The 27,798-nt window shown below is 34.2% G+C and overlaps 1 protein-coding gene across 2 annotated transcripts in view; it reads right to left on the bottom strand.

Moving 5' to 3' along the window:
* Positions 1-273: 273 nt before the first annotated feature.
* Positions 274-27,798, bottom strand: part of LOC136038488 (zinc finger SWIM domain-containing protein 8 homolog) — a gene marked incomplete at its 3' end in the record, with an annotated part of 96,799 nt that continues 69,274 nt past the window's right edge. For both annotated transcript variants that reach the window (XM_065721570.1, XM_065721569.1), the window contains 6 exon segments: positions 274-451; positions 3,775-3,961; positions 15,540-15,848; positions 20,167-20,295; positions 22,762-22,973; positions 23,426-23,709. In XM_065721570.1, coding sequence (XP_065577642.1) covers positions 274-451; positions 3,775-3,961; positions 15,540-15,848; positions 20,167-20,295; positions 22,762-22,973; positions 23,426-23,709 — 1,299 coding nt within the window.

The following is a 27,798-nucleotide window of genomic DNA, read 5'->3' on the forward strand; positions in this document are numbered from 1 at the left end:
GCTATATGCCACTTGTTTAATACCAAGTGCCATAAAACAGCATTTTTCTGTATTTCCAAAAAAAAAAAAAAAAAAAAAAAAAAAAAAAAAAAAAAAAAAAAAAAAAAAAATCTATTCCTTCCCTGCTGCATTTTCGTGAATTGACACCACTCCATGAAAGGTGGCAAAAGCCACCCCAACCCCAAAAATGAGATATGCCAAAAGATTTTTTTAATTTGTCATTAAAAAAATACATAAAATGGAGGGTAAAATAGATCAAACAGAGTGACTCACATTTGCATGCATTTTTGCATCAACGGTGCTAATACTCTGGATCTGAGTGGTTGTAAAAACGGTGCTGGTGCTGTCTGTGCCAGATGATGTGCAGCATCAACGGCAATGTCGTGCAGAACATGAGGGCTCACTATGCTGCTAGCTGCTGTTAAGCAGAACTGCTGCAAATATTCCGTCCCTGTAATAAAAAAAATAATCAGTAAAATCTGTAATAAACATTGGTGCAGATAGCCCAAATCAAATGATAAGGGAGATAAAAAAGGAAAGTCTAACAAAAAGAAGCTTAATGTTTATGGTACTTAATGTTTATCCTGCACCATAAACATCATTAATGAACACTGCAGGTATGAATTGCAGTATGAACACTACCAAACCAAATGGTAAGGGAGATAACAAAGGAAAATCTAACAAAGAAAAACTCTGGCAATTAATGCTTTTTGGTTTACGACTATACTGAACCATAAACGTTTTTAATAAACATTGTTGCAGATAGTCCAAATCAAATGGAGAGAGAGATAACAAAGGGAAGTCTAACAAAGAGAAGCTTTGAAAATTAATGTTCATGGTGCAGCACTATTCTGCACCATGAACATCTGTAATAAACATTGATGCAGATAGTCCAAACCAAATGACAAGGGATATATAAAAAAAAAAAAAAAAAAAAAAAAAAAAAAAAAAAAAAAAAAAAAAAAAAAAAAGGCAATCACTATTTATGGTGAAGGACAATCCAGCACCATAAACATCTTTGATAAACATTGGTGCAGATAGTCCAAATCAAAGAGATAACAAATGAAAGTCGAAAAAAGAGAAACTTTGTCAATTAATGTTTATGGTGCAAGACTATTTTGCACCACAAACATCTATAATAAACACTGGTGCAGATAGTCCAAACCAAATGGTAGGGGAAACAATAAAGGAAATTCTAACAAACAAAAGCTTTGGCAATTGTTAAATGTTAAACAAGAATTATAATTAACTACGTTAATTTTAATTAAAATAAAGCTAGTTAATATCATAAATCATTATTTACATAATGTAAATAATAAATAAGCATTATAATATTATTCATTAATATAAACGAATCAAGAATTTGACATATCGAATCAAAAATTTGACATTCAATAAGCGACATTTTGCATAAGAAATATGCTAAAGACGAAGCAAGTCACTTTATATTCAATGTTCGAACCAAAAAATCTCTTTTATTCAATCTAATGCTGAGCCCCCCCCCCCCTTTTTTTGAAAAAGTCGATAGACAAAGCACTATTTATATATGATATTTACCATTCCTGTAAACGGTTATATGATTTTCAGAAGATATAAGGTTTGATACTCTAAAAAAATGAAATAGACTAGCAGTGCAAGAAATAGACACATTCGTATCTATTGTGCTTTTTCACCAAAAGTGTTTCTCTCATCTTAGGCCAGGTAAAAGTCGGACTTGGCCAAATTCTAAACTCCAATACGAATATTTTGGGTTTACAGGGTCAATATACTCTTTCAGCAAAAACGTTTCTCTTGTTTTGGCCAAATGTAAAAGAAAAGTAAAAAAAAAAACACACACGCACAAATAACAGCTCAAACGGGGATAAATCCTTTTATCAGACATTGAAAAACAATGACAAAACATTCTGGACATGTCGATCACATATAAAGAATATTTTGTCATTGTTTTTCACTGTTAAATAAAAGGATCAATTTCTATTTGAACTGTAAGTTGTACGTCATGGAAAAGCAGCATGGTCTTCAAAAATATCTTAAAAAAAAATAACAAGATATAGCTAGAATTAAGCATTTTCATTGCCTGCTTAATGACCGCCCCGAAATTTTTTTTTATTAAAGTCAAAAATATATCGATCAGATTTTATTATATTATACATTTTATTATAGTTATTCTGTGTTATTTAATTGTATCATATTTTGTTATAATGGGAAAAACACAGCATCTGTTTAATAATTACCCTAGAAATCTGTAGATGACACCCTAGAAAGTGTATTTAATGACTAACTAGAAACAACTTCCTTAACTGCTTTCTTAAACGAATATAACAGTAAATTACCAAAGATAATGCAATTTTGTTTACCATTTACTTATTTTTTGTTTACCAATTTTGTTTACCAAAAATGCAATTTTTGTTTACCATGTTGCAATTTTTGGGCTTATAGGACCAACTTTCCAAATAGATGAAGCTCTATCTAAATTAGATAACAAGTTTAGCAGAAAATTACTAAGACAACTGAAAATCAAAACGGGTTTTGAAAGATATTATCAAAAAAGAATTTAGACAATAAATAATTAAAGGAAAAAATTTCGCCAAGATAATTAAAACAACCCACCAAGTTCCTTAAAGGTATGTTTTGACTGAAGATGGTAAACTTTTTCGCACAAAAATAACAAATGTGGTTCGATCTCACTCTCTAGGGACGTAATGACATAAAGGCTAAGATGGCTAGGCCATGTTCTGGCAATCCGCTAGAACATGGCTCTGCCGCTTCTGGCAATCCATCTTGGGCCAATGAAAAGCAGGTCGTCCCCAACAGAGGTAGGAAAAGGACATTAAGAAAAATCTAACGGAGATTAACTTCCTGTAAATGTAAAGAGTGAAGCATTGAATAGACCAGGGCGAATGAGGTGCGCTCATAGCTGTGCTAGCCTCACGCTACTTGGTGCTGAAGTGAGTTGCTAGTAGAACTAAAATGGGAATTTAGCTATTGTCGGCCAGCCTTGATTCAGACAAAATTCAGGAGGGGAGAGGAGGAGGAGGATGTTCAAGCATGGTAACCCTTGATACTAAAATTCTTGTCGCCCAACCTTGTTGTGGCGGGGATCGAACCCCGGGGATATTATATTATATTTTATTTTCATTTAAAAATGCCTTTTTGATATTTCCATTGCAAAAATTGAAAATATCCCCCCTCCTAATTTTCATGAATTGACGACACTGTTATTAATATAACTGAAGTTACCTAACCCCTTTCGAGTTACTGGGATCGTGCTTGTCGAAGCTTGGAGAATTAGTTCTTATTATATTCATTATCGCCTTTTTTAAAATTTATTTTTGCTGATACGACCCTTAATTTAGATATTTTGTCATCCAGTGATCAAGACTAGACAAGACAAGAATACCAAGACTTAATATTGATCAATATTTTAGTCAAATAGTTGTTTACATTCCGCCCAGAAAAAGGGCGACACTAATATTTTTGAGTTTTTCTCGACAATGAGAAGAACTACAGTCCCCGTGGTTTTTTAAGAAAACTTCTAAAAAGATTTTTACAATAACTTCTCTCTCTCTCTCTAAAAAAAAAAAAAAAAAAAAGGATGAATAAGCAGGAAGCATGTTTTTTCATTTCGAATAGAGACACAATTTATGCCATTCTAATCCTAAACATAAAGGAACCAAATGATCATCTACATATGAAACTTCTTAATCGATGTGGAGCCCGACTGACAAAGCTAAGTTCCTGCCACAAACAAGACAAAGACTAAACACAACCCACCGAGTTTCTTGGCAACAATAAGGAGCCATTTGACGTCATCGCCATATGGAGGGCTTCGAGCGTATTTCGCCTGAGGTCTTTCATCGTGAGCACGACGAGCCAAGGTTTCCATGGCAACCAGCCCAACTCTGTATGCAGATAGAAGAAAACGGATGTGGGCATTATTTTGTGGACGAGGACCATGGGCCTGAAAGTATGTGAATCTTTTAACCAAGGTAAAACAAACACACAAAAAGACAAGAAAAAACGAATCAAGGTTTTTCAACATATAAAAGAAGAAATGGTTTTTTTAGTCAATTGAATCTTTTTATTCAAAAAAGGTAAAATTCTGAAAAAAAGCTTTGACAAAATTTCCGCAGATGAGGAGGGAAACCTGAACTCACCTTGACTTTGGTTCTGTTATGCATTTTCGCACCGTGTTTAATTTATGTTGATGTATTGTTAAATAATGTATGATTAATTTGTAATCATACGATTAATTTGGTTATATGGTTAATTTGTCAAAATTTCAAAAGTTAACTTCCATTTGCAAGTATTTCGAGGGAAGAGTTATTTTTGCTTTTCTATAACTTTATTATAGCGTTATTCTTATATAAGCTTTTAAATAAGAAAAGCTATAAACTCTATAAACCCATAATCCTAAACCTATAAAGGATTTCTTGGAAGATTTGCCATTTCTGATGAGAAATTAAGTAAAAGTGTGTGATGAAGAATCTCACAGTGCCTTAATACGCTTTATAATTGATTATGAAAAATATGAGTGTTAATACCTTAATATTCATTCCTTGACATTAGATTGGTTATTTGCATCTATTTATCCAATTTGATGATGATGACACTGAAGCCTAGGTCGCATCCAGTATCTTGGTTGTTTATTGGGAGGGGGGGGGGGGGTTTATATTAAAAACTTCTAAAAACCCACCACAAATTTGTCTATACACATTTTTGCTACGTTTTTATAAGTCGGAACAAACGTTTTTAAACGTCACTCGCTACAAGGCAGAGGAGAGGGGGGATCTCGTCACTTCCCCTCCCTCCTGGAAGCGGCCTTTGGAGAAGCCAAAAGGCTGAAGGTGCTAGTTAACTTTATTCACAAATTTTTAATGCAAAATTTTTTAATTTAATTCGAAGATAACTTTTCATTTTACCAGCAGTTGATTCACTCTTAAATGGAACAGTACGTTAAATTTTCAGTGAACATTATAAGCTTTTTATGGAAACTCGAAACCGCTCCTTGGTATCCCTAAGTCAGTTATGGTGAGAATCCCAGAAAAATTTTGTGCCTGATTTGCATAATTTACATCACACTCCACAATTATATAGCTGACTAATGCTACGTTGACAAAGGCGATGCAGAGGCAATCTAGCTGCCTATATGCAATTAGCTTACGCATCGAAAGCGTGAAATCAGCGGCATTTCAATGATTTGTCTTGAGAATTGTTTGTACCTTTGAGTGATTAAACAAAAAAGCAGGTTTTTTCAACTGAAAGTAAGGATCAACATTAAAACTAAAACAAACATAAATTATACAGCATGGGGAGGATAGCCCCTCCACAATACCTCGCTCTTCACGCTAACGTTATTTAGAATGTTAAAAAGCTATCTTATTCTAATTTGTTTGCAAAGGATTGGGGTACAAAACCATACTTTAGCGGAAAGATCGAAGTATTTAAGAGGGGACATCCCCTACGTCCCATCACTGAAAATTCCCCCAGAGAAAATTCACCTCCCGAAAAATGTCTGTTTACTTCCCAATAACAAATGCTATGTGATAGCAACAGGCAACAGACTTTTCTTTTTTAATTAAAAAAAAAAAAAATTTAACTGAAAGTAAGGAACGACACTAAAACTTAAAATGAACAGAAATTATTCCGTGTATGAAAGGTGTTGTTCCCTCCTCAACACCTCGCTCTTTACACTAAAGTTTGACTCTTTGTAACAACTCTATTTTTTAAAACAGTAAAAACTTTAGCGTAAAGAGTGAGGCGTTGAGGAGGAAACAACCCCTTTTCATATACGGAAATATTTATGTTCATTTTAAGTTTTAATCTTGCTCCTTATTTTAAGTTAAGAAAACTTGTGTTTATGTATTTAATTTTTTTGAACGTTTTTCAATATGGAGGTTCAAATTTGGCTCACCGTATATGAAAAATTAAAACCTAATTTGCAAATCAATTTTGGAAGATTTATTCTTTATATAAAGGGATGCCTCCTCCTCATTACCTTACTCTTTACGCTAAGCCTGTTGGCACTTTCAAAAAAGCTTCCTATTCTAATTAAAAAGCCCCAGTTTTTCAGTAAACACTCATAAAAAATTTGGACAAACAGTCAAACTTTGGCGTAGAGTAAGATATTCAGGAGGGGGCACCTTTCATATATGGAGGGGGAAACCCTCCCCACACGGAAGTCTTCTTCTGTGAAAGCTCATCTAACGTAAAGTAAACCTTCCCCCCCGTCTCCAGGCAGTTCCATCATCGCCAAGAATCCCCCCTCGCTGTAAAATTGCTTTCCGATTAGTTTCTAATCGGTTTCTCGATCATTCCAGAAATGCCACATTCCGTAGAAATTAATTCCCAAAAATCAAACACGCGGAAAATAGCTACCAGATAATTCCGCCGGAACATCTCCACATTGAAAATTCGCAGAAACCGTAATACTTCCGGGCCAGTACTGATGTTTTCAATCTTCTAGTATTTGTTGTTAAAATATTTACAGTATTCAATGCTACTACTACTACTGCTACTAACAACTTATTGCTCCAAAACAAACCGCCTGAGGCCACTGACAAATTTGGGCTATATATTTGCACATTAGGGGGGGGGGGGGGTAAAGTATAGGGGGCTGCATGCAAAATGTGTTAGGTACAATTATTCTTTATGTTATGAAGTAAAAATTGTTTTCTGACTTCAAACTGTTCAAATACTTTACACCTCCCCCTTTAAGTGCAAATATATTGCCCAAATTATATATTTCCCAGCTATTCTGTCACTTGTCTTCATCTTGTCTCGCGCTAAGCTGAAATAAACTATAGAAGACACCGGTTTGTTCCCGAGTTGTACACAGCGTACACTTGAGTGAATGGCGCATAATATACAAGTACCAAAATTCCTTCCCCTTGCGGAAAAAAAAAACTCAAATTAAACTCCCAGGTTTTGAAAGTCTTATTTTCCAAGGGGAATATTTTCCGTAGGGGGATTTTCGACGGGGATATTTTCCGCTGGAGAGGGAGGGGGGTTAATGCCTAGAACCATGAAGAGGAAACCCCCTCTGCAATACTTCGCTCTTCACGTTAACGTTATTTAGAATTTTCAAAAAGCTTCTTATTTTAATTTAACTAACCTTGTGTTTCACTTGCTGTTGGTAAAGGACTGGGATACAAAGTTGTTATTAAAACATTGTTAATGCTCAATATAGCAATACTTTTATGATATTAACAAGTTAATGACATTTTAAGAGGAAAAACAAGTTTTTTAACTAAAATTAAGGACCCATATTAGGAATTTAAATAAGAAAAAATTTTCCATATATGAGGGGGCTTCCCCTTCCTAAGCCTCTCTACGCTATATTTTGACTTTTTTCTCAATTCTTTAAGAAAGACTTCACAAACATCAGGGCCGCTTAATTAGAATAAAAGCTTTGTCAAAGCAATAGAGACTTTAGTTTAAGGAGCAAGGGATTTAGAAGAGTGCAGCCCCACTAATTACAAATGCAGAAATACGCAGAAAAACAGGTCAACCTCCAGTCATTGAGTTGCTGAAAAGAAGGCGGTGGACATACCTGGGACACGTTCTTCGTATGGAAGAGAGCCACCTTCCTCGAACAACCTATGAATGGAAGCCAGACGGTAGAAGAAAGAGCCCCAAAAATACATTGAGACGAACACATGACCGAGATCTGAGGACGGCCGGCACCTCACTAATACCTGAATGGGAAGACGTCATCGCTGCAGCACCAATGCGAAACGAATGGAGAGGCTTTGTCGACGCCCTATGCGCCACCGATGGCTCTGGAGGAACTAAGGTCTAAGGTAAGCCCCACTAATATATGGACATTTTTTTTCAATATTTTCTGTACTTCAGTTGAAAAGCTTATTTTTCTATATTTTAATTTCTGATTGTTAATCAGATCATGGCGGAAAATCCGTCTCCTTCAAGATGGTTTCAGACACCATCCCCTGTTCCCACTCTGCACCCACCAACACTATTTCATAACTAATGATTGACAATTTAAAAAAAGCTTACCATTCTTATTCTGTTTCAAGGGTCACTCTTATAGAATTGGGACAAAAAGTCTAAACTTACGATTAATTAAAAGTATACGCATACTAAAGTATACATATACTATATGCCAAGCTGTATACGTATACTATATACTAGACTGTACGTAATAATTTCTGTCCATTTTAAATTTTGATGTTACTCCTTAGCCTACTTTCAGTTAAAAAAACTCTTTTTTTTAAATCTAATTTCTGACCGTTCTCAAATAATACCGGGAAATCTGACTCTCCTCCATGAAAAATTCCTTCCCTTACGGAAAAAATTCCACCGTGGAAAACTCTTTTCACGTAAAAATACCCCCTCTTGGGAAATTCCCCCAAGACAATTCATTCTATCTGAAAATCCACCCAGAAACTTCTTGCGGACGATCTCAGATGAAAAACCTTTATTGTGCAATTTCGTTTAAAATCACCGGTAATCCACTTCGTGAAAAGTTTCCCGACAAAAAGCCAGCAAAAGGGTATTTTCCAGCAAAGTTTTTTTGGGGGGGAAGGGGGAGGGGTTAAGGGGTACAAAAGAAACTTTTAAAAACGCATCAAAAACATGAAATTGATATCTACTCCCTTATGAATTCTGGGTATATTTCTGGTCAACGCTGTTATTGTGAAAGTAAAGAATAACATTAAACCCCAAAATGAGCAGAATTTTTTCAGTACTGGAGGGATTACTCCTTCCTTATCCACATCTCCACCTCAAGGTCAAAGAAACTTCGGAGTGTCGTCATTAGATCAGAAATTGAGAATTCTAGTCCTTTTTTTTAAGTCTAAAGAGATAGGAGACCAACCAGCTGTGTGGGGGTGTTATTTTCCGAGATGGGGGGGGGGGACACCGGCCAACGAAAAAGGGCAAGGAAAAATAAAAAAAAAGACCGCTAATATCTTTAGATGCGTCAAATCAGGCATGCTCAATGCCGATAAAAACCAGAAAAGAACAAAAGCGTCTAATAATAAGAAAAAAGGAATTGCAACTAATCAAGTGAAGAAGAGGGGGGGAAATCAGAATTGCTCGTCAATAAAACTAAAAGTAATTAAAATCCAAGATACCTAAGGCAAGACTCTTATTACCTGGATAGGGTATGAGTAGCTTAAATACATTCGGTTTGCTTTTTTGTACGGGAGGGGGAGAGGGTGTCAATTGTTTTTGGTTTTCTTTAAAAAAAATATTCTTTCTAGTTTTCTTATCTCGTCTTGCACTGTTCTTGTTGTTCCATTCTTTTGGTTCCGTATTGTTTTCGTTTTTATTCTTATGTTGTACTAATATAAATGAATAAATAAATCTTAAAACGAGTTGAGTCAAAATTGAATATGCAAATCAAGCTTAAAACAAACAAAATATTTTACTATCGTAGCATAAATGATACCTGAAACGAACAGAAACTAAATAAACAATCATAGCAAACAAACATACAACATGTACTAACATAAATGAATAAATAAATCTTAAAAAAAACTTTAAAGAGAAAATAAATATCACACTATTCAAATTTTACTTATTCATTTTTATTTATTCAATTAGGATTAGACTTTTAGCCTCCTTATAGTACATTAAACTCTAAATGCAGCGTTCAATAACATGTAGCAATTAAATGTTTCTCCTTGTACTATAAAATATTAGATTCAAATACCTACTGGTACAGAAATTTTAGCCCACTACGCCACTGCGAGTTTGGGCGGTAATGACAGACAACAAGCTGAACGTAATCAATGAAATAAGGTTCCAATCCAGGGTTTTTAGCTTGTTGATAAAACATTTTCTGACTATAACACAGCTTAGATACCATTACAGTTATGAAAACTCCCATCTTGCCCATGAGAAGCTTTTGGTACGGAGCTCTGAACTTGGCGCCTCCTCCAAGCCTGCGCTCTAACCCGTAGATCGTACTTCAACACCATAGGCAGGAACGCAATTTTGTTTTGTATAATTCTCACATTGCAATGAATCACAGCTTTGAGATTCTATTCATGACGTCAGTCCAATTGCTCTGACTTTTAGATTCAGACTGCCAGGTTCCTGTCTCCAGCCGCTAGCATCGCTACCGCGCACTGCATCCGAAAAATAAATCGAGTCTTCATAACTGTATTGGTATCTAAGCTGTGGACTATAACTAAAGTATCTAAGAAACTGAGAGATGGTAGCAGGATTTTTCTTTTTCACGAATATTCTACACTCGGGAAGTTTACCGACATACATTTTAGGGGACCATCGGTACCCCCTTCATTACACCGCTTTGGTATGGTATGGGTAAAAATTAAAACACACGACATAAGAAGAGCCTTCTTTTAAGAAACATAGGACGCAAGGTGAAACAGGGATGCTTTTAAAAATCTTATAATTGCATAAATTCTCTGTTTCTTTAATTAACTGTCCTCGGCTCTACCTGAAAAAAATATTCGTAATGGAGTCTAATCGCTTTTCTTGCAGTTAATTTGACAATTACCAGAGGAAAACAATTAGAGGGTGTTGATTTAGGCCAGTCTACAACATCAATAATCAATAAACAGGTACGTCAATACCATATCCAGGATTTTCGTTCAGGGGAAACTATTTGTTCGAGGAGGTTTTTACACAAAAAAATCACAAAAAACTTGTTTATATGCATTTTGTTATCTTTTACGAGCAGGATAAATTTTTTTGTGTGTGGGGGGGGGGCTTCGACAATGGTGTTCCTACAGCCTCAATTAGCAATAAGCATGTATATCAATACTGCATCAAGGATTTTTGTTCAGGGGGAACTATTTTGTTCGAGGGTGGATTACAAAAAAATATACAAAACATATACAAATTTGTTTATAAGCATTTTCGTCATCTTTTATGATTCATAAAAAATTCAGGAGGGGAGAGGAGGAGGAGGATCTTCAAGTATGGTAACCCCCCCTGAATGCGGCCCTGATGTACATGATCAGTTATTTGAAAAGTTTCCAGAAAAGTTAGGAAATATTCCAAAAGCTAATCGACCCGTTAGGCATCTGGATCAGCAAAAAGAAATCGGTAAAAAATCACTCCTTTCCAAGCTGTGACCTGTGATACAGCCTACTCAAACGATTTTATTATCAAACACCTTACATGGTCATGCCAGTCAGTGGCATTTCTTACCGAATTAAGAGATCAGGTGCTAAACATATAATAATTACAGCCAAAGCCATCGTCATACAAATTTATACGCAACAGAGCAAAAAAATATTAAGTAAATAATGAACCTGAAATAAATACATTCTCAGACCACACTGGCTATACATGACCTATGAACCAAAGAAGAGAAATTACAATAAATAAATAATATATAAATGAAAAAGTAGAGAAAAACGAGGGTGGTGTCACCAGTGAAACAACATTAAGAGAAAATAAGCAAATATTTCGACAAGGACCTCCACCAAGTCGTCCTCAGTGCCAAAAAAATCTGACCTTTTGAAGTAGACTTCACGAGAGACAAATAGACACTAAATAAAAATGACCAGAATAAATGAACGACACATTCACTAATTGGATTGCGTATAAATTCTCTGCTTAGCAATAGACTTGGCTTCCCTACAGACACGAGTCTCCTTAAAAATACGGACAGGTTGTTTTACCTTAAACCGAGGAAAAATCTTATTTAACTCATTTAAAATTAAGTTATTATAAATTGGGCTTCTGCAAATATCTCCAGCGTCTCTATTTATAGCAAAATTCCTATTTATATACCTTTTAATCTCAACTGCCTCTCTAAAAGACCGTGGTAGACCATTTACATTAGATTTGAAAATCGCTTCATCAGAATGAACTAAATGGTCCGGATTTTTGAAAACATGGAGGACCTAAACAGAATTAAAACTGTCATTTCTATTTATATTTTCACATCTCAGGGATTTATCCATTGAATTTATGCAGTTTATGCAGAACGACTGCATGAACACAAGGTATCAATGGATAAATCCCTGAGATGTGAAAATAAAAATAGAAATGACAATTTCGATTCTCCTTTCGCCCTCCATGTTTTCAAAAATCCAGACCATTTAGTTCTTTTTGAGGAAGCCATTTTGATACCTAATGTAAATGGCCCATCACAGTCTTTTAGAGAGGCAGTTGAGATTAAAAGGTATATAAATCGGAATTTTGCTATAAATAAAGTTTGATCATATCCTGAAGCCATGATCCATTCTGCATGTAATTTTGCTCTTTGTAGTTGTAAGCACAAACTCTGATATGTTTGTAATCCAAACAAAAATAAAGGTAATGAAATTGTAATTGCTTGAAATAAATTACGATAACTAATAATTGAAATTTATTTGTTTGAAAATGGCCATTTAATTGCTGAATTTTGTAACTACAAAGCAATATATAACTACGAAACCCTTATTGCGTAATTAATGTTTTGAGTAATAGCAGTTATATTACACTAACGAGTTTATCAAGATACGTCAGCTAATATGAATACACTTATGTATCAATGCTGAATTAATTCAACTATTAATCAAGGATTCAGCAAAATTTATTAGGAACTACTTAATGAATTAGAAAATAGTTTGCTTGAAATAAATTACGATAACTAATAATTGAAATTTATTTGTTTGAAAATGGCCATTTAATTGCTGAATTTTATAACCACAAAGCAATCTAAAACTACGAAACCCTTATTGCGTAATTAATGTTTTGAGTAATAGCAGTTATATTACACTAACGAGTTTATCAAGATACGTCAGCTAATATGAATACACTTATGTATCAATGCTGAATTAATTCAACTATTAATCAAGGATTCAGCAAAATTTACTAGGAACTACTTAATTAATTAGAAAATAGTTGGCTTGAAATAAATTACGATAACTAATAATTGAAATTTATTTGTTTGAAAATGGCCATTTAATTGCTGAATTTTATAACTACAAAGCAATCTATAACTACAAACCCTTATTGCGTAATTAATGTTTTGAGTAATAGCAGTTATATTACACTAACGAGTTTATCAATATACATCAGGTAATATGAATACACTTATGTATCAATGCTGAATTAATTCAACTATTAATCAAGGATTCAGCAAAATTTACTAGGAACTACTTAATTAGAAAAAAGTCATGGAAAAACTCATATAAAATGTACCTTAAGCACCTCAAGTCTGAGAAAGACCCATTAATTAATCAAAACGAAATATCAAATATTCAATCAATTATCTTACTTTCTAGCTCAGTTCCTAGTTCTTTGTCACACAGAAACTCATTTTCTCCAAAAAATCTTCCAACTGGTCTGTAATCCCTTTCTGGTTATATTCCTATCTTTATTCATGAGATCTTGCTAGATTTTTCTAGTGAGTGGAGGGACAGGGGTTGCATTTAAGAGACCGGTTGCTCGTTTATAATACCTTTTGTGTGCCAAAAACAAAGATAGTTTGAGTTTATTTCTACAATAATCCTACTGCTAATTTTGAAACAATATTGTTTTTCTAAATAAACACAATGATAATAAATACTTTCAAAATTAAAGTCAAAAAATTTTTATTTATAGGATTTTGAAAGTCTGTTCCAGAATTACTACAGTCTTCCTTGTATCTAGTGCTTGCACAAGAACTTGTATCCAAGTGCTTGGATAAAGATCAATCATTTCTCTCAAGTTGTTGGGTTGACCCCTCCCCCAATATCTCATTTCTTTTATTTCTCTCAAGTTGTTGGGCTAATCCCTCCCCAAATATCTCATTTCTTTTATTTCTCTCAAGTTGTTGGGTTACCCATCAGCCCCAGAGTTTTTGTCAGCCTCGTTAGAGCACAATTCTCATTTCTTTCATTTATCTCAAGTTGTTGCGTTGAACCCCCGGAGGTTTTGTCCGCCTCGTTAAATCACAATTCTCAATTCTTTAATTTCTCTCAAATTGTTGGATTGACCCCCCCGGAAGTTTTTGCGCGCCTCGTAAAAGCGTAATTTTCATTTATTTCGTTTCTCTCCAGTTGTGGGGTTGCCCCCCCCCCCCAGAGGTTTCGTGCGACTCGTAAAAGCGTAATTTTCATTTCTCTCAAGTCGTTCAGTTGAACCCTCCCCCTCCCCCAGGAGGTTTCGTCCGCCTTGTAAAAGCGTAATTATTATTTATTTCATTTCTCTCAAGTTGTTGGGTTCACCCCCCCCCCTGAAGTTTTATCTTACTCGTAAAAGTGTCTCTCTCATTTCTTTCATTTCTATCAGGTTGTTGGGTTGACCCCCCCCCCCAGAGGTTTTTGTCCACCTCGTAAAAGCGTAATTCTCATTTCTTTCATTTCTCATGTTCTTGGGAAACAAGAAAATTGTACAATTTTTTTTTCTTTTTTACATTTAATTACATTGTACAAAAAAGGATTTTTGTACAAACAAATTCATAATAATGCAAATAATTTCATTTTGATACGTTTTTTAAAGTTTGTATTTTAAAACCCCCTGGGCATAAATCCTAGATACTCCCCTATAACCAAGTCAAATATAAATTTTTGTGTAAAGTGCCAGCGAACAAAAATTACAGTTTTTCAGATGGAGGTAAAGGGCGCAATCGAGACTAAAAAAGAGCAAAAATTATTTCTTCTAGGGTTATATAGCAAGTATCTATGATACTAGTGCAAGTAAACCAACTGATAATATGTCCCTATGTTTGTAGGATTACGCCAAACTAAAGCTTTATTGATAGCCCAAAAAATAGGATTTTTTTTGGAGTGGAAACATAAAGCCCCTTCGGGTATTTTTTACTGTATGAAAATAAAGCATTCTTATTTTTTATGTTTTCAGTAAAGCACTAGTTTTGTATAGTCCTATATTCATTGAGAAATAGCATCAGTTTTTTTTTTTTTTTTTTTTTTTTTTTTTTTTACATTCGTTAGAATGTAATGTAGATATACATTACATAGGATGCGAAGCAGAGCCTTCGCTAAATCATCCTTGGTGTACAAAGAAAACCTATGAGAAGCAGAACAACTTAAAAGACAGAACTGTTACGACGGATATTTTTTTAAACAGATTTGAAATTGGTAACGAAAATCAGATAAAAACTTAATATTTATGGTTTTCTTAAAAAAAAAAAAATTCTTAGAGTAATAAGAACAATGAGAAGCAGAATAACTTAAGAAAGCGAACTGTGACGACGAATATTCTATAAAAGGAACTTGAAAGTAGAAACGAAAATCGGATAAACACTACTCATTTGCGGTTATCTTAAAAAAAAAAAAAAAAAAAAAAAAAAAAAAATGCTGAGAGTAATAAGAACAATGAGAAGCAGAAAAAATTAAAAAAGCGAACTGTGTCGACGAATATTCAATAAAACAAACTTGAAATTTGTACCGAAAATCGGATAAACACTACTCATTTGTGATTATCTATAAAAAAAAAAAAAAAAAAAAAAAAAAAAAAAAAAAAAAAAAAAAAAAAAAAAAAAAAAAAAATGCTTAGAGTAATAAGAACAATGAGAAGCAGACAAACTTAAAAAAATAAGAATAATGTAATAAACACTACTCATTTTAGGTTATCTTAAAAAAAAAAAAAAAAAAAAAAAAACTTACTGGTCCAGGAAGTCCAGGTTGAATATATGGTCCTTTAGCTGAAACCATTGAAAATGGAGGGGGTGGACCATTTTGTGGATTTGGCATCATTAAAGGATGTCCATACAACAAAGCTTGAGGGACAAAAGGATACGGACCACCTGGATGAGGTGGAAGAATTACTGGCTGCACAGGATAGACAGAATAAGCAGGGAAAAAAGGATAAATCATTTGGTGGTTTACAGGAGGCTGAGGCTGGTGTTGATGTTGACTTTGAGGTGATTCTTCGTGATTATGGCCATTTGGATTTCTCGGAAGATTTGCCATTTTCTGAAAGATATTGAGTAAAAGTAGAACATAAAGCTTTTATTATAGAACGTAAAGATAAAAATAAATAAATAATCAAAATTACATGATTAAATAAAAATGAAAACATTAAAAATAAAAACTTATTTTTTTAAAACGAAAATAAATTTTATTTACAAAAATATATAATAGAGGTTAAACAATCGTTTTCTGGATAGATTTTGTTTTATATCCCCAAGAAAGTTGAAGAACCAGGCGAATGAAACTTTCAGGCATCAGCTCAAATTTTGAATAATAATAAAAAAAAAACAAGTTTATTCAACTGAAAGTAAGAAGCAACAATAAAACTTAAAACGAAGAGAAATTATTACGTATATGAGGGGGTTCACCCCCTCGTCAATACCTCGGTCTTTACGCTAAAGTTCGAAGTTTGTTCCAATTCTTTAAGAATGACCCCTGAATCACAAAAGGCCATTAGAATAAATAGCTCTTTTGGAAGTACTGTAAATACTTTAACGTAAAAAGCGAGGTACTGACGAGGGGGTGAAGCAAATCATATACACAATAATTTCTGTTCGTTTTAAGTTTTAATGTTGCTCCTTAGTTTCAGTTTTAAAACTTGTTTTTTTAATTGATTTCTGATCTTTTTTTTAGATAATGCAGGCATGGTAAATTCCTCCATGGAAAGATCCTCCCACGTAAAACCTCCACCTTGAATCCTCCACAAGAAAAAATCCCCCCCTGAAAACGTCTGTAAACTTCCTAATAACTAATACTATACGTAAACAATGGGAAAAGTTCATAGCTTGCAGCCGTTCCCCCGGGGCTGTTGGGGACTAAATCGTCCTCAGAAACATTGTTTTTAGATTTTTCGACTATGCTGAACAAAATGGCGATCTCAGAATTTTGATCCGGTAACTTTGGGAAAAATGAGCGTGGGAAAAAATGTCCTTCATTTTTTTGCTCACTTAAAAAGAGCGCTAGAACTGTAAATTTACGTTCAGATTAGCCCTCTTCCGACATTCTAGGACTATTAGGTCGATACGGATCATCCCTGGACCCGCCCAGAGGTTTTGTTATTATTCACTTCTAACAAAGTTTGGCCGAGATCAGACAACGTTTTCTGGTAGATATATTGACCAGAGGAATATAGGACTTCACTTCCCCTTGAGAGGTTGGATTTTCTATATATATATATATATATATATATATATATATATATATATATATATATATATATATATATATATATACTAGCTGTTGGGGTGGCGCTTCGCGCCACCCCAACACCTAGTTGGTGGGGCGCTTCGCACCCCCCCCCCCCCCCGCGCGTAAGTTGTTACGCGCCATATTAGTTACGCGCCATTGTAGTTGTGTCCCTGTGTCCCACCTGTGAATAGATATATATATATATATATATATATATATATATATATATATATATATATATATATATATATATATATATATATGTTTTTAACTACGTAAAACATGCGAATATACAACATTCTTCATTGTCCCATTGTCTGTGCATATAAATAGATTGTCAGGTTTACTGACTCTTGAACATGCAACATATAATTGTCCATGGGAAAAACAATCCGTATTCAGATCCATACCTCATTCTTCAAATGATGTGTCCTTGTGTCCCGGTTGTCATTTATATTCCCTGTGTCCCGGTCGTCATTTGTGTCCCGGTGTCCCAGTTTGTAATTTCTCTTTGAGTGTCCCGGTCGTCATTTATATTCCCTGTGTCCCGGTCGTCATTTGTGTCCCGGTCTGTATTCGAATTCTACTCGAATTTCTATTCGAACAATCCCTGTGTCCCGGTCGTCATTTATATATCCCGCCTGTGCCCTCGGCGTCCCCGTTGTAGTTGTGTCCCTGTGTCCCGGTCGTCATTTATATTCCCTGTGTCCCGGTCGTGATTTGTGTCCGGGTGTCCCAGTCTGTAATTACTCTTTGAGGTTCCCGGTCGTCATTTATATTCCCTGTGTCCCGGTCGTCATTTGTGTCCCGGTATGTAATTTCATCAGTTGACAAACATGACATCAGTCGACAAACAACTTCATGACGCATACAGCTCAATCCTTATAATGACGTCAGTCGACAAACATGACGTCAGTCGACACACAAACATGACATCACTCGACACACACACACACACACAACTTATTTTTATATATAGATATATATATATATATATATATATATATATATATATATATATATATATATATGTATGAAACTTTCAGGGATGGGTCTACAGGCTAAAGTATATCCCGGGAAGATATTTTAAAGTACCCACCTCCACTTCTTCTCCCTCTAGAGGGCCCTGAAATTCGCCTACATGACAGGTTTATACCTATTAAAATTTTGACAAAACAACATTCAGTTACCAGTTGCTTTTTCTCTGCCTTTAGATCTCAAAATACAATTCCTGTTATTTGAGTAGAATTCTGAGCCATATCAATGTTTTTTCCTTTCAAAATTTAGGAAATATTTTTGCATATCTTTAAAATCTTAAAAATTGGGATTGAGCAAAGTTGTCAAGCTGAAAACAATTTTGTTGTACTTCATTCAAGCAGAAAATCTATTTTGCAAGGTTTCACTTTTATAACACACATATTTTTAAGGTCATCAAAGGTCATTGTATATATATATATATATATATATATATATATATATATATATATATATATATATATATATATATATATATATATATATATATATATATATATATATATATATATATATAAATAAGGGACAGAACAGTGTCAAACAAAGCGTTCCCCTGCTTTTTAAACTTTATTAAAGGATCCCCTCCCCTCAGGGGCGTGATCTGGATTGGGCAGGGGGCAACTGTCCCCTCCAGACCCTAGTTTGCCCCCCAAACGTCAGTTTGTCCCCTCCCCACAACTGAAATTTAGTTTCTGCAAAAAATCTTATCAAAACTAAGATAAGGCTACATGATTCAAGTAAAACTTTCTTTATCTAAAACTAAAACATACAGAATTTAATCTGAAGGTTAAAAACTATACAAACGGTGAAAATAACCTGAATAAATACTGTTCACTCAGACACAGAGTATATAGTAAATAAAATAAAATAAAAAAATTCAGCCGATTAAACTCAGCCGACTTTGGAAATATTGCCATTCATTTCAAATAATATTAAGAATTCATGTTCCGTTGGTCAACAATGTGTTCGCTGTTCACTAGAAAAGGCCTTAAAAAAAAAAAAAAAAAAAAAAAAAAAAAAAAAAAAAAAACCTCTTAAAAAACGACAGTCCCCATGCCTATTGTGAAAACCTGCAGATCTTTGAACTTAAGGAATTATAGAGGGAGAGAGATACGGGTATAATGTAGAATTTGTTATTTTACAAATGCCTTTACCTGTTTGTTACAGGCGGTAGAATTTTGTCGTACCATGCCTCAGCGCCATGTATGGCACATTTGGCAATGTGCATGACCCCCTTTCTCTACGTTTGGCTCACAACGCAAGATAAGCACGATTTTTAAATATGGTAGGACGGGGGTTCGAGTCCTGGTGTCGCTGGTTATTTGGTTTGGAACAGGGGTCAATGGTGTGACTCTATAAGCTCATCCAGAGTCGATCCAGCTCTAGATGGATACCTGGTCGATCAACCAGCCTGTTCTGACGATTGTTGGCCAACAATGTGTCCACAGTTCGCTAGAAAAGACCTACAGAAATGAACTCGGTCAATGTTCCTATTACCTGAACAATTGTTTTGGGTCATGAAAATATTGGTAATAGATGCATTTTGACTTTTTGAACATCTTTTCTCTCTTGTAAAATTACCGCAAACTCACTGTTCTGGAGTTATTATATATTTGCACATTAGAGGGGGGGGGGGTAAAGCATAGCATATATTAAATACAGCAATGGTTAGTTTACGTATTTAATATATGCTATGCTTTACCCCCACCCTCCTGATGTGCAAATATATAGCCCAAATTTGTTTCTAAACTATTACAGATTCGCGATTTCAAATATCGGATCAACGAAAACGGAAATGATTGCAATTCTATAGGTGTAAATACAGGATATTTGGGCCGGAATAACTCCATAACGGTGAGTTTGCGGTAGTTTTGCAAGAGAGAAAAGATGTTCAAAAAGTCAAAATGCATCTATTAACAATAGTTTCATGACCCAAAACAATTGTTCAGGTAACAGGAACATTGACCACAAACTCTACCAATTCCTCTTAAAAAACAAACAAAAGAGAAAACGACAGTCCCCATACCTGTTGGGGACTACCATATACCCCATACCCCATACCGTAAAAACGGGCATGATGCAGAATTGGCTGTCTTACCTGTTCATACAATTCAAACCATTTTTTGGCTACCAGAAAGAGGACTTCGGGATGGACAGCTCCTCCTTTAGCAGCAGATTCAACATTCAAACACGCCCTTTCCAGCATTTCATCGTTCTGTTCTTTACACTGTAATTATAAATCTACTTGTAGTTTCAATATTAGCAAATAGCAACCAAAAGAAAATTTAACAAAAGTAAAAATTAATAAATAATGAAAAAAGAAATCACCAATGCAACAGCACAAACAGAAAAAAAAAGACAGAAGGAGAAAAGGAAGACTGTTTTCCTACATTAGTAATTAATATAGATCAGTACTTGAATGAGGCCTTAACCCTACTCATCCATACAATTACATAGGTCAAACAGCATAGCCATACACAATCAACCATAAATAATAATCCATGGACAGGCAGTCGTGTCGTAAGTAAGTATAAATCGTCATTTACTAAATATGAAAGACAGTGAAAAAAATGAAAAGAAAAGAAGAAAAATAAATCAGAGGCAACAACCCAACACATGGGCTCATCAGGAGAATACACACCTGCCTATAGGGTTTCGGCACTTTAATAATAACAATATCAATAAATAACAAAGTCAAATAATATCAGTAACAAAATCTCAGAGTAAAATACAAATATATAAGATAAGTATAAATAAATAGAAAATAGAATGAATAAAAACAATTAATATGTGAAAATGTAGTAAAAATCAAATTAACAAATAATATCTGTACATACATTCATTATAAAGTGCTGCGTTTGTTTGTTCGTTTGCTGTGCATTCTATGCATAAGAGTTTACGGCCATTATCTTCTTTTTCTTCTTCTTGGCGCTATTTTATCCTATTTAAGGATAACCAAGTGTTTTTTGGCTAATGTACACGGAAATTGTGGCGATTTCAGATTGCTACTTAATAGCTTATGTTATGGAACTTATTTATGTAAATAAGTTTATAAATATGTGCTGTGATATTATCAAGCCGTTCTTTCAAACCTTCGTTTCTGGAGTTTATTAGCTAAATACAATTTAGCTATTCATGAATTTAATACTAATTTTTTCATGAGGATATACTGCTGTTCCGGGTATTTTGAGTTTATCTTATAGACCTTATTACTGCGTTGGACTATTTATAGAGAGTAACGAGGGATGATTTAATTTTGTTGAGTGTTATGACTTTTTTAGGTGCTTTTGTCTACATGGCCACGGGCTTTTAAATAGGGTTTTTAAACAGACTTTTAAATAGGGTTTTTCATCTTTTCATGTTATTTACATTTATTTTACAGCTGTTTAGCCTAGTTTACCTCTCTTGGTAAAGGTTCTCATTTTACCACCACATTCATTAAAAGTATTAATTATTACTTTAAGACCTTAATTTGGCCCTTAAGATAGCATAAATGGCGTTTGTCTAAAACTATGTTAGTTCTTCAAAAACGTTTTTACCATTTTCTTCTTGTTTTCATTTTTTCTAATGTAATTCTCGTGCGCTTTGAAGTTGTTTTGTCTAGTTTTCTAGACAAAACATCTATTTTTCAATCTATTTTTTCCAATTTATTTTTTTTTCCCGCTCTAAAATTTTTCAGACGTAAAGTCAAAATATTCTTGCCCCTTTTTTAGCCATTACGTATATTTTCATTTTATCTATAAACGGGAGGGCATTAGGGTCCAGGATATTATTTGCCAGGGAACTTGTTAAACTAATTATTAAATTTGTTGCTGTAGCACTGAGTACAAGTGAGTCATACTATCAGTAAGGGCTTCCCCCTCAGCGCGTACCCAGGTGGCAAATAGCGCGTACCCAGGTGGCCTCTCAGCGCGTACCCAGGTGGCAAATAGAGGAACGTCTTGTAGATATGCATGGTACATCCATGTAGGGAGGCACAGAGCAAGGAGACCTGGTCCAAGGGGGTCCATAAATAAAGTCGGAACACCCACGTCTGGGACTCAGAAATTCAGACGGGGAGATGTAATATGCACTGGGCACATTTGTAGTGCAGATCACCAGAAGGGCGAATTATCGGCATTTATATGATCGGTCCCTGCTAGGGATGTAGAGGAGTGGCTTATTTTTGTCTTGAAATTATCCAAGACAGAATTATCTCATTATGTTTTAAGAAGGGCAAACACAATAATAAGTCACACAAAGAGAGTAGGGACAGATATAAGCAGTTGATTATACTGCCCCTATCTTGGTAGTATAATCACCAACGGCAACAAACACTCAAAAAAGGGGGCTTACCGTTGCGAACCTCCAAAGAGGCATATACATGCCATAAGAAGAAAGAGGCCGCAAGACAACCTTCAAGGACAGACGGGGCTCAACTCAAGTAAGTCAAGATCGTTCAACATGAAATATTACGAATGCTAAAATACATGGTATTTCCGTATATATACTGGAAACACCTTATGTAAACCAAGTGGTATCTATAGGAGGAGGGTACGGAGCTGCGTAAGTAGAGTTCAAAACAAATTTTTGCTTTTTTAAAATGCTCAATTTTATACATTAAAAAACATTTATAAGTAGCCATCTATAATAACTGAAAACACGACAAACTTCTTGAGAGAGAGAGAAGAATGAGAGAGAGAGAAAAATTTACCTGTTGGATAGCTCTCGTGATTTCGTTTGGATTCAGCGCATGCGCTTGACTTACACATGACAAAGCCAACTCAGCTGCAGCTAATTCGATTGACGTGTCATGTCCACGTGATGCTCTGTCGGCAATCGACGCAGCTTCAGGTGGTGTTAAATGTCCCTCCCAAACAGAGATCAAAAACCATATAGCAGGTGCCCCCAGTTCCATTGCCTGGCCTGAAGAAATTAATTATCAAGTTAAATAGTTATGTCGTTTTAATTATAATGACAGCCACAAAATTATGGCTATAAAAAAACAAAACATAAAATTACACTGTGTGTAACTATACAACGAGTAACTCTGTGCTACTCTTGTAACACAGTTACACACATATGTGTGTCACTCTTACAACGAGAGAGAGCGAGAGCGAGAGCGAGAGAGAGAGAGAGAGAGAGAGAGAGAGAGAGAGAGAGAGAGAGAGAGAGAGAGAGAGAGAAAATTCCCTTTCCAAATTAATTTCCAACCTCCAAGTTCAAATCCTCGTAGTCGTTTTCCCAAATCCTTATCTCCTTTTTTGCAGCTTTTTAAAATTCAACAACTTATTTTCACAAAAATAATTAATTAAAATAATAAAATTAATTTAATTTAAATAATAAAAATTAAAAATAATGAATACAAAAATATTTACTTGAGATCCAAGAAACATGAGAAGAATAAGTCCTGCTTAACCAATTAGGCGAGACTCTGTTATGCAATCCCAAGGCATAGAGGCCAATTTGAAAAGCCACCATATGAAGCCCTCTGTGAGGTCCTCGAGTGTTTTGATTTGGAGCTGGTGGATGAGTAAACAGAGAATTGGAGGATGAACCACCTGCCTTTGTTAATATATTTTTGGCCAATTCAAACATAAAATGAGCAAATGCTTCAGAAGGCTGGTTAGGCAGGGACGGGTAAGCCCTTTTGCTCTTAAACCTGGAAAACAGGAAGTGAAATGCAGGAACAACAAAATTCTTGCATAGGAAGTAAAAAAAAATAGAAGGGAGTAAAATAGGGAGTAAAGGTAGTAATAGGGAAAAGGTAACAAAAGCTAAAGTAAAAGGGTAAAAGCGAAAAAGTAAAAAAGAAAAAGGTAGAATTAAACACAAGGAAAATAAATATTCTTATTAATTTTTATCTGAGGCGGTAAACGAAAGAATAATATTTTAATTTAGTATTATTTTTAAAATTTTATTTACACAAAGTTATTTACTGTTTTTCTTATGAAAATAAGTAAGTTTTTTTTTCGTCTCAGAGTGCTTATTAGATTAGTAGTAGTAGATTAGTAGTATTCATTTAAATCAATAAAATAAGTCATACAATGGGGACATACAATTAAAAAGCAACAAAAGCAATCAACAGATTCAAAACACAATATAAACGCGAAAACATATTAATAGAGTAGCAAAATAAAAAGCAAAGAGCGACATTAAAATTTAAAGAGAACAAAAATTACTATGAATGAAGAAACGGAACCTGAATGAAAAAACAGTATATCTCTTAGAAAAAATACATTAAATATATAGATGCTGCCTTAGAAAAGAGATACTTTTCTTACGTAATATCTCTTTAAATAATACTACGAACAGTATTATTTAGTATTAATTAATAATATTAATAGTAGAATTAATTAAGTAAGTAATAACATTATTTAATATCTCTTAGAAAAGAGATACTTTTCTTACGTAATATCTCTTTAAATAATAGAACGAACAGTATTATTTAGTATTAATTAATAATATTAATAGTAATATTAATGAGTTAAGTAATAACATTATTTAATATCTCATAGAAAAGTGATATTAACTATATAAATACTGCCTTCATTATGACACTGCGAGGTAATTTGGGACCTTGGACCCTGGGACATGGCATCCTCAATATCCTTATAAACAATCGACAAGAAGGTGTGAGGGGAATCTGGGAAAAATAGACTTCATCACAAGAAGTAGGGGGAGAGGTTGAAGGAAAGCCAACTTCTCTCATTTATCAAGAAATTTATTTATCTTATATATTAAAAACGAACCAAATTGATTTAAAAGATGAATTTTCAAATGAAGAAAAAACGGCGTTAAATATTAAAACGAACAAAGATCTTCCTAAAAGAAGAAGGCTACCAACTCTCTTCAGCCAGTGTTTCCAATTCTAAATTAATTGCTATAGATATACAGTTTCTCAATTCTAACCGTAAAAAACATACTTAGTTTTTTCTTCCATTATTCACGAATCAACAATTTTTCAATTTCGGTCTGATAGGAATTACTACATCTTCAGTCAATTACGTCTAAAGTCTTCTATGACGGTATCTATAGTTTCGCCATCTAGATATCTATCGCCACTAGATATCTCTAGTTTCTCGATAAAAAGATTAGAAAAACTGCGTCCCCACTCTAAGAGCGGAAGTTTGGCTTAACTTAACTGAAAACTTATTAAAGGGTGTCAATTGACGACAATTTGTAATTTAAAGTGCTTTCTTTATCATTTAATTTCAAAACGTTTGAAATAAAAAGAACATCAAACAGTTCGTGGTAACAAATTGTAGTAAGGAGCGATCCGGCTCAATAGTGAGCGAAACTCTAAAAACAGAATTTTAATACCAATAGTTACATCAAAAGAATCACATTTTAATGCTGATTTTCAATATATAAGTTTCATCAAGTTTAGTCTTATCCATCAAAAGTTACGAAACTGAAAAAATTTGCTTTATTTTAGAAAAGAGGGGAAAACATCCCCTAGAAGTCATAGAATCGTAACGAAAATCACGTCACCAAATTCAGCGTATCCTATCTACAGAGATGTAGACATACTGTATACTGTAGACATTTCAAGCCTCTATATACAAAAATGTGGAATTTTGTATTTTTTGCCAGAAGACAGATCACGGATGCGTGTTTATTTTTTTTTTCGTTTAGTTTTTTTTTCCCAGGGGTGATCTTATCGACCCAGTGGTCCTAGAATATCGCGAAAGGACTCATTCTAACTGAAATTAAAAGTTCTGGTGCCCTTTTTAAGTGACCAAATAAATTGGAGGGCACCTAGGCCCCCTCACACGCTCATTTTTTCCAAAAGTCACCAGATCTAAATTTTGAGATAGCCATTGCGTTCAGCAAAATAAAAACACCTAATAACTATGTCTTTGGGGACGACTTAATCACCCACAGTCCCCAGGGGAGGGGCTGCAAGTTACAAACTTTGACCATTATTTACATATGGTGATGGTTATTGGGAAGTGTAGGGGGGGGGGGGGACTTTCCCGCGGTGCGGGGGGAGGGGGTCGAGGGGAGGGGCTTACGTGGGAGGATCTTTCCATGGAGGAATTTATCATAAGGGAAGAGAGTTTCCATGAAGTGACGCAGCATTTTTTTTTAGCATTATTTTAATAAAAAAAAGAGAAAATAAATATATAAAAAGTTTTTTCAACTGGGAGTATGGAGCAGCATTAAAGCTTAAAAAGAATAGAAATTATTACATATATATGGGGGTTCGTCTCCAACTTAATATCTTACTCTTTACGCTAAAGTATTTTCAACTATTTATTCTATGGCTTTTGTGATTTAGGGGTCATTCTTAAAGAATTGGGACAAAATTCAAGCTTTAGTGTAAAGAGCGAGGTATCGACGAGGGGGCGAACCCACTCATATACATAGTAAAAATATACAAATATTGAAGTTCGATACGTAAATTACGTATATTTATTACTAATAAAAACGTTCGTTGAAAAATAAAAAGCTCTAGTTGCCTTTTTAAATAACCAAAAATTGAAGGGCAGGTAGGCCTCCTCCCCCACCCCCTTTTTTTACCAAAATCGTCCTATCAAAACTATGAGAAAGCCATTTAGCCAAAAAATATTAATATACAAATTTCGTTTTAATTATTCATGTACGGGCCAAAGTCAAAATATGCATTAATTCAAAAACGTTCAGAAATTAAATAAAAAAAAACAAGTTTTTTTCAACTGAATGTAAGGGGCAACATTAAAACTTAAAACGAACAGAAAAAATTCCGTATATGAAAGGGGTTGTCCCCTCCTTGACGCCTTGCTCTTTACGCTAAAGTTTTTTATTGTTTTAAAAAGTAGAGTTGTGAGAAAGAGTCAAACTTTAGCGCAAATAGATTCTAAAGGGAGAATTTTAAAAAAAATGTTAAAGACTAGTTTGCTTCTAGCATTCCTCCTTTCTATTCCCTCCTTCCTCCAATTTAGTTAATTTGATTATTGTTTTGTATACATGAACGAAGTATATAAACTACGGCCTCACTAAATAGTGACACGAAAGTAAATGTCATCCCCACGAGTATGATAGGAAAAGTAGAAACTCAAAGAAATTATGCACCCATTCCTGTATATTAAAATTGCTTTTGGTAAAAAACCACAAGCATTATTTATCTGGCTATCATTACATAACAATATTTATATTTAATATTTATTAAATATTTAAATATTAATTTATAATTATAATTAAATATATATTTATAAATTATAATTAATTTATAAATATTTAAATATTTATTTATTAATCTGGCTATCATCACATAACAAGGGGGTATGTATGCTAAGCTATGAATCCATTTTAAAATCCCTCTTAGGCAACAAGAAATGGCAAGACAACTGGAGAGAACTGCACCAGTTAAGAGAGGAGCCATGCAAAGTGAAATTGGGTGACCAATTTTTGAATTTGTCAAAAATTTCACCTGACTTGTTCTATAACAACTCGTTTTCCAAATAACTTTGACATTTTTTTTTTATCCAAGTCAAATTACGAATTATACCTCTGGGACTGAGGTACCAAATCTAGGTCATACGTTTGACAGGAATGTTTTAGAATTCAATAAAAGCTTTGGAGTGAGGATACAATTGGTACAAAAGTATATGTTTATGTTATATGTTATGTTAAGTATAAGTTACAGAAGAACTTGAGTATATGTTTTTATGAACTATCTACCAAACTAGAACCAGATCACCGCAGTAATCTGCAATTTTTGCACAGTTTACTCCTTTATATGCCTAGAAAGAAATTTATTCCTACC

Source organism: Artemia franciscana, chromosome 18 (genome assembly GCF_032884065.1).
Source record: "Artemia franciscana chromosome 18, ASM3288406v1, whole genome shotgun sequence".
Taxonomy (NCBI): domain Eukaryota; kingdom Metazoa; phylum Arthropoda; class Branchiopoda; order Anostraca; family Artemiidae; genus Artemia; species Artemia franciscana.